The 8963-nt window shown below is 30.6% G+C and overlaps 1 protein-coding gene across 3 annotated transcripts; it reads left to right on the plus strand.

Annotated features, from left to right (window-relative positions):
• Nucleotides 1-4272: 4272 nt before the first annotated feature.
• LOC132715869 (RING finger protein 145-like) lies at nt 4273-8471 on the plus strand. Of its 3 annotated transcripts, XM_060698964.1 has the most exons (4): nt 4278-4412; nt 5813-6072; nt 6382-6568; nt 6768-6906. In XM_060698964.1, exons 2-4 carry the CDS (start codon nt 5817-5819, stop codon nt 6787-6789), a joined length of 465 nt encoding a protein of 154 aa, XP_060554947.1. In that variant the 5' UTR covers nt 4278-4412; nt 5813-5816; the 3' UTR covers nt 6790-6906. The 3 variants fall into 3 exon arrangements, with proteins under 3 accessions (XP_060554945.1, XP_060554947.1, XP_060554946.1); XM_060698962.1 differs by having other exon boundaries at nt 4273-4412; nt 6382-8471; XM_060698963.1 differs by lacking the exons at nt 4278-4412; nt 5813-6072 and having other exon boundaries at nt 6431-6568; nt 6768-8471.
• The last annotated feature ends 492 nt before the right edge of the window (nt 8472-8963 follow it).

Genomic DNA, 8963 nt, shown 5'->3' on the forward strand with positions numbered 1-8963 from the left:
AAATTAAGTTCCACACCTATCAAATTATACTGTAAATTACAGCATGTCATAAAATAGCACACATTTTTTTCAGTTACCAATAATCATTTTTAATAATAAGTATATTAACGATGTTTTGTTTCATTGGCTTAAATTTACGGTAGTAGAAATGCGTATCTGTGTGGGAAAGGAATTGGGTTTAAGTAGATAACGTGGAAAAAAGCTATAAGGAACTGGATAAACCCGAGAATATGCGTAATTACAGGGGAATGGGCAACCTGTTGCTGTTGGTACCAGTTTTGACTGGGAGCCTTAATACCCTAACGGACAGTTTTGTTTTCATACGATATTAGTCTGGCTGCCGATTTTGCTGTGCCATTCTCATTTTTAGCGTCAATGGCTGAAAATCGCGTCCTCAGCAGATCGCTGCATATTGGATTTAGTTGATATTTTACGCTGAAAAAAAAGATACATGACCGACGATGTACCCTATTCGGACAGCTTGTCTAGCGAAAATTAAGTACAAAATAAAAGGATATATCGTCAATTTGAAGAAGTTTCTCACAGTACCCAAATTAAATTGATGGTTTATCTTTGAAAATTTAGCAGTCATTGCTTAAATCATGTGGTGGGATCATCAGCAAGCTTGAAAATTGGACAAATGATAATTAATGTCGCGGCGCCTTCAATTAATTAATTAAAGCAATTCAGTTTCATATGATGTTTTCATAAATAATATATAATGTAAGTAATAAGATTAATAAGTTCTTCATCAAGATATATTTCAGTTGTACCAGCGGGTACACCTTTACCGGAAGTGGGTGTAACACGTCACAATCTCGGTCTCGTCTGTCTCGCGAGAATGACAGAACGCCAAAATGGCGGCGCCCATGAACTTATTTCTCAAGTAAAAAATAGTGTCTTAAAACACGAATTTCTCACTTATAGGATTGATTTCAACAGAAAAACTGTCATGGTACCTCTTTTTAAATGATGAATATTTTTATTAGACAGACATCAATCCATCCATTCCTATTCCTTTAAATGAGTTTCGTACCAAGACTTAAAAATAAACAAATTCTTTTCAGCTTACTTGTAATGTTTATTTTTATTACAAATAATCAAGGGAGATTACTCGGACAAACCAAAGCTATTTTACCATGAGTTGTCTACCTTTCAAAGAATAATGGCGATGATCTAAAATGGCGGTGCTTTAAATTGGCGCTGTTTTGAATTGGCGCTACTGACCCTGACCGCCAATATAGCCAAATATAAACCCCCGCCAAAATACGTACTTATACAGTATTTTACGGTAAATTTCATTCTGCGTTATTATGATGAAACCGGCGTTATTGTGTTGTTAGTTTGCAATCGGAACGTCCTCGGCTATTATGTATAATAACCCCGGACATAATACGGATTGAAAATAGTTCTACCACGTGGTTTTAGATGTACACAAACACAGAGCGTGTAATCCGCTGATAATGTATAACTAATGTATATATTTGACATAAATAGGGAAATAAGATCTATTTCGGTAAAATTATGATTGAAAATATGTCTGACAATCATAACCAATTTAAAAATGGCCATTAGAATCATAAAAACATATGAATTTATGTCATTTATATATATATAAATTTACTTAATTAAGGTCTTCCTTCACTAGTCAACGACATTAAGCATTAAAGCACTATTTGTTTACATGTTTAGTTTCCTATACCGAAATATTGTATTCGTTTTATGTATTCTTACTGTTGTGTTCGAGGCCCTTATCCGATGACTGACGGAAAGGGCCGAAAAGTTGCGAATGGTGACTTTGATGGGTCAACATATTTATTATGTTTTTATATAATGATTGTTTACGAGTATAAATAAGTTTTCATGGTTTTGATATGTTTTCCCATGAATGAAAGTTAATTCATTGATCACATTATTATACGTGCCGCTCCATAACAACGATAAGGCACGTTTTTGCATATAATATGCAAACGGGTCGTTTTACCTACGCTGTTAAACAAATCAATTAAAAAAATTACTGTGTATATTAGCCATCATGCTTTTTATTGTTGTCATGTACTTTTCAATCAACCAATTATATATATCCTTGTATATATCTCAACCACGAGAAACTTGTAGTTTAATAGATGAATAAACAATGTTGTTGTTCTTGGTGTTGTTGTTGTTCTTCTTCTTCTCCTTCTTCTTCGTCTTCTTCTTCTTCTTTTACTTCATCTTCTATGTTTTCTGTGTTAATTAAGTGAATATTTTGAGAAAGTTAAAAATGAAATAGTATAATGAACTAGTATATCGTTAAATATGTTCCAATATTTATTGGTTATGATGTAATTTTTCGGATTTTTTTTAAAGGCTCATCATGCCTCAGAGATACTTTTTATCTTAATTTCTCGAAAGCTTTTAATTTTTGATGTCAGATTTTTTTGTCCGAAATGTTACTCAATATGTCATCGATTTTCTTTTGTTACTTTTTGGCAATAAGTACAATTATAGTGATTTAGTATTTTATATGGAAGACAAAATACTACTTTGCTTACATTGTGCTACTTTTATGACCTATAATTTCACATTCAGCTCTACTTTCTTCAGGTGATATGCATCTAACATGCTTTTAAACCATTACATAAACATTATAAAAATCATACTTGCCCTTTTAACAGAAGGAAGTATTTATTTCTTTTTTGAGGCAAAATGTGCCTTTAAACCTCCATTACGAATATGACACTTTTGTTTATGGTAGCTAGGTCAAATCTAAGGTCTTGTTTGGTTTCTCCGTAAGTTACGTATCTGTGTTTTACGTGTAAATAGTGAACAAGATTTAAAATATTTTGAAGCTCGCGAGGAGATCGTTGCATACGTTATAAATCAAGTATTTCAATGAATTTCGAAATAAGTCGTAAATATTCACTACACATGTATATGAAAGCTAAGGTATAAAAATAGATCATTATCATTTTTCCAATAACTTTGTGATTTGCTAAAACTGTAACCGATATATCAATCAATATTTGAAATGTATATATTTCATATTTCAAATATGATACTACATGTATATATATATAGTGATTATTTAGAGGAGATAATATCACAAAAATGAAAAACATCTTGCCACAACTAACTCGATGTATACAAATGGCTAATCGTGACGTTTATAATATTAGTTAGTCGAGTCGCTAGGCGAGGGTTATATCGTAAACAGCCGTTTATATACGGTCATATAACCTGCCAACAATCTTTATAACGAATTCATAATACAGCAAGCATCATTTTTTAGAGAAAAAAGTAAGATTATTTCTTGAATCAACAGCAGCCGTGTATATAAAATTATATAAACGTCACGATTATCCAATGAAAAGCGACGTAACAAACGTGTAGTATTATAAAGTATTTTATAATACTGCACGTCTGTAACGTCGCTTTTCATTGGATAATCGTGACGTTTATATTATTAGTTATAAACATTTTTGACAGGCTATATGGCCCTATATAAACGATTGTTTGTAAATATAACCCTAGCCGCTAGGAGATAGTTATATTGCAAACAACCGTTTATATACGGCCATATAACCTGTCAGAAATATTTATAACGAATTTATAATACAACATGCATCATTTTTTGTGAGAAAAGTGAGATTTCTTCAGAAATCGACAGCAGCCGTGTATATAAGACTATATAAACGTCACGATTACCCAATGAAAAGCGACGTTACAAACGTGTGTTCTTATAACGGATTATCTGTCCTTGTAATATGGTATCATATTTTGATAATGAACTACTTTATACAATAAACTAGAATCGAATCGATTCCAAATTTGTTTAAAGGGAATAACTTATGAACCTGAACATATTACCTATTACAGTGACATTGACATTAAGAACTCGACTTTGCGAAATAAGTTGTCTTTCTTTATAAATATTTATACGTTTGACAGATTTTACCAAGAGTCGATATTCATTAGTTGAGACAAATCCTCGGAAATTAAGGCGATTTCTAGGAGTTTGGAACAGAAATAAGCAGTACCCGAAATAAAAGAAAATGCTATTATTATAGTTTAATCTGAAGTTAATTCTGTCGTAGTTCGATGACATTGATATATATGGGCGAGCACCTTTACATTTTTTATTCATCACTATATTTATATGAGTATATCTATGTTTTAAATACACGTAATCATGGTTGATAAGATATAAGATCTTCAAATGGAAAGTATGGAATCCCAACATAAATAATAAAACGCAATAGCAACACACACGAAACCGTTGTCTGGGAGTACGGTATGTTTTTATTGATATTAATTAAGGCTTTTTGAGAAACTTTATTTTATATACGGTAATAAACGATTGGATATGAATAATTAAACGAAATAACTACACACACGAAACCGTTGTCTTGTGTTAATTGATAGGGAGTACGGTATGTTTTTATTGATTTAGATTAAGGTTTTTTTGAGAAACTTTAATACGGTCGGATATGATTCTTCAGATGTCGAATGATATAAAGTAAGTCACTGAAAATAGTTGCAATGATTGATATATATTTTTGTCTCAATATTTGTATGTATACAGCCAATAAATTATGCTAAGGTACATGATATCAAAATCACAACAATTTGAAAAGAAGATTTAGTAGAAAATATTTGTAAGTCGCAAGAGATTTTCATATGTTTCTATAATTATATTAATATTACAAACAAGACAAATCAATCTAAGCCCAAGTTTTTCTCTATTTGTATTTTTATAATATTTTGATCAATAGATTTAAAACTCTGGCGTAAGATTTCAAATTAGCAAGAAATGGAAATCAAAACATTTACAATCGAACAGATTTAAAATGAAAATTTGCTACCCATGTATTGGTTAATTTTTAAAGGGGAAGGGCAATTGTTTTCACACAAAACAAAAAAGCCCAAACAATCAAATTGTTTAATTCAGAACTGATAAGATTTTTAAAAAAAACAATTTATAAAACTGGGGCATTTAATAAAGAGAGACAGATATTCTAACAACCTTTTTGCATTTAAATTTTTGACAATTGTAAATTTTTATTTTTTAAAAAACATTACTCTTTTTAAATTTTTTCTATAAAAAGGGAGAAATAGAAGAACTATTCAAAGATATCGGTTTGCCCCCTTTTCCTAACTGGGATCCTTTATGCAAAATTAAAAATAACAACCTTTGTTTAAAGTTGAATAAGTTAATATTTAAGAAAAGACGGAAAAGGGGGGGTTTACCCCGGGAAAGCTAGAGAATTTTGTAAAATCACTGATCAAATTGGGGGGGGGGGTGGTTTTTAAATGATTACATGAAATGCTTGAAATGTTCTTGCTTTTACATGAAAATCAGTGATTTTGTTTCATGCTATATTCATGACGGTGTAAATAATTTAAAAACTTATTAGATGTATAACTTACCGAAAGTTCCACACATATTCCTTTTAGGTACAATCTATTCCACTCAAAATTTCGGTGTTCTGAAATATACTGCTTTAGCTGCATTTTTCATGGAAACATCTTTTTAGTGGTTTGATTGTCGGTGTCAATCTCGTTTGATTTAAAGAGACATGGATAGCTTTTTTTATCTTCCGTCGTTTAAGAGAGTAAAAGTTTCGATTTTTTAAATAACAGCCTTTTTATCGTGAGTAGATTTCCCGATAGCAAATATAAAAGTTATCTAAAAAAAAATGGTTCGTTATACAATGTACTTTTCATAATGGAATTTTTATCCGAACTTTTGGGTCAACCCACGTTGTTAAAAAATCGGAGTATGAGTAAAGATTTTGGACATTATTTATTTCATACCATATAAATGTTACAGAAAAATGGAGGCTGTACTCAGAGCAAACATTCGGTTACAGACTCCAGCAAACCAATTGGTGAACTATGTTATTTACAATGGATGTATCCAAGGAAACAAATTACAGGAGTTCATCATGCATTCCTCTACAAATGTGAGATACGGACTTCAAATACTTGCACGATTGCCTCTGCTGATCGCAATACATTTCTGGTTTTTACTCGGCCCTTATTCGGAAAGCAGCATTTTATGGATACCTTGTTTACTAGTCAGATACTTCGGTAATTTCCGTTCACATTAGATTTAAATTTAGCAGCAGTATTTAAATTAGTACAAATGTTCCAATAAATATATATGTGTATTATGGTTATTTTATTTAAAGTAAATGTTAGAAGTTTTGTAAAATCATTCATTTTGTATCTTATAAAACTAAATAAAGTATAAAAAAAATTAAAACAGTATAAATCTATGATTTCAAAGCTTGATTCTAGATGTTTGTCAATATAATACAATTTAACACAGTGAAATGCAATGAATTAGATAAAACAATTAAGAATAAGATTAAAAGTAAATGTTTGTTGTCTTTACAGTGGGATATACAATGGCTCGTGCTTGGATTTTCAACATCAAAACTTTGATCATCTTCTACATATTGATATTCTTAGAACTTACAGTTGCAGTGATAGAAGAATCGTTTTATTGGTCAATTCAAAACGAGGCAAATGAAGTTTGTCATATATCAAGTGTTATCATGTGGGGAGATGTAAAAGATTGCTGGTGGGTACCAGCATTTGGTGTTCTATTGCTTGAAACTATTTACTATTGGCTGCATGTGTACAATAAAACGCAGATTAAACATTCAAGTCAGCTTAAACTTTACGGTTTTATCTTTATTATCTTTCTCGTACCTTTTATATTGCCAATATTTGGTATTCTTCCTAATCTTGTTTCTACAATTGGCTACTTTATTTACAAGGTGCGTTTGGCAGTCATTTTGACCAAAGGAACTTCTAAAATGGAGGCCGTAGATGTAACATGTGATAAACTTGCATTGCGTGAAGAAGTTAGAAAATTTGCCTCCCTCGAAGAAGAAGCTCGGCCAATATCAAAACAAAAAATAGCTGTTTTACAGGAAAGAGTTGAACTGAATCGGAATGAAGCAAATATAATGACAAACTTTACAAATAATAAAGGTGTAAGAGATATATTCTTTATTTTTGGAGTTTTGTACTATGGGATAGCATTGATTCTAGAGCGTGTCTGGTATGACAGCAATAACATTTCTGATCCTGTATTTTTGAACTCTGTGTGTAAATTTATACTAAGATGGTCAACAAGTGTTGTTCTTATTCTAACTTTATCAAACTGCTTGATTTTCATAGAGAGAATTGTTACCTGTCTACCAGTATGGTTTGTAAGCTTGGAAACAACTTTTATAGATGCGATAAATATACAAATTGATAGCAATATTGCCCATTTTACATTTTGTACATTATTAATTGAATCTGGCATCCCTTCTTCAGATACTGATTTTGATTTAAAAGCTATTATGATAATTGTCGTGATATTCTTTTATTTCATATTACAAAAAGCAATAGTAATTCCTGGTCGCAAAATTCTAGAGATAAGCAATCGAGGTTCAGTTCCTACTATTTGGTATTATTTAAGAGTGTTTATTGTTTTTCTCGTAATGGTAGTTATTCCTTTAGCATTATTTACTTTCTTTGCAGGTGAGCTTTTTCAAGAAACATGGCTCTTGTTTTTTTCATCCGGGAGTATTATTCTAATATCAGATGTGATGTTTTTCGCAATTGAATTGGTTTTTGTTTCTTTGACATGGTATACGGATGAATATTTACCTGCATTAGAGCGTTGCATACAATATACACATATTGCTAAAGAATGCAGCTACATAATTCTATTGCCTTTACATTTTTATGGCAGGTACACATTATCAGCATTTAGAGCATGGTGGGTTCTCCGAGTCGGTAATTTGATTTTAAATAATGTTGCATTGCTAACCCTTTTTATTTCGCAACGGAAAAAGGAGTACGATTATAATAAAGCTATGTTACTGTTATTTAACAGTCTTTCTGATGTTTCATACGCATCTTTAAATGAGGTTGATCACTTAGATCATACATGTTCAATCTGTTTTGCATCAATTAAAGATGGTAAAGAACTCCCGTGCATGCATGTTTTCCATGCAGAATGTTTGAGACGATGGTTTAAGGTAAGGACAGTTTGTCCTACCTGTAATTTATCGTTGGCATAAACATCAATATATCTACATTTTTCAACGAGCGAAACATGATTAAATAGGCGGCTCGACAGTTGATTTATTTGTATGTAAACATACAAACGAAAGTTTTTTGCTAAACTTATCCTATCCTGGTGTTAAGAGTATATTGAATACTTAATACTGTTGTAAATCAAATTGAGTCAATGGCATTTTCATTTTTTCCGTTTTGGTAGAACTCAAGTTCATGCGTGTCATGCATGTTAAGCATTTGATTATTTAAATCATTTTGTTGATATAACTGATTCTGATCGAATACTATATATCAATTGAAATGATAGACATTAGCTTGAAATTTATTTATGTGGTTTTGTTTTTGGCAAGCTGTATGATAATTATGCAATTTGTTGAAGTGTTTTTTTTTTTCTGTTTTTTTTTATATGTTGACATGATTATATATATATATATATATATATATATATATATATATATATATATATATATATATATATATATATATATATATATATATATATATATATGTACATGGACTTATTGATATTCTTATGTTTTGTCAATGATGTGTCATTGATCGTAGAATACTTTTCCTTATACCGAAAAAGATTCATAAGCAACTTTATAATAAAATGTAGATTTATTTTAAAATGTACCAGCTATTTTGTTTCATGAAATGTTTGACATTGACAATTAATTTATGTCTTCATTGATTAATACAATTCAGCGATGACAAAATTAGTGTACATGTTCATATAGAATAAACTATTATTTCCAAGAAAGCAGTTTTTTCAAGGTATAGCTGTATTATTTCGCTCCTGCTTGGTTAACATACATGGATGTTTTATAGTGCAAACCAAGCTTATTTCGTCAGTGTAGATATTCCTGTTTTTGCTATTATATCGATATAACATCAGC

Source organism: Ruditapes philippinarum, unplaced genomic scaffold, assembly GCF_026571515.1.
Source record: "Ruditapes philippinarum isolate M1 unplaced genomic scaffold, ASM2657151v2 ctg17356_1_1_1_1, whole genome shotgun sequence".
NCBI lineage: Eukaryota > Metazoa > Mollusca > Bivalvia > Venerida > Veneridae > Ruditapes > Ruditapes philippinarum.

Coding starts and splice junctions, on each gene's coding strand:
- LOC132715869 (XM_060698962.1), top strand. CDS start 5,817: ATGGAGGCTGTACTCAGAGCAAACATTCGGTTACAGACTCCAGCAAAC. Junction 6,073..6,381: donor TTTACTAGTCAGATACTTCG/GTAATTTCCGTT, acceptor TTGTCTTTACAG/TGGGATATACAATGGCTCGT.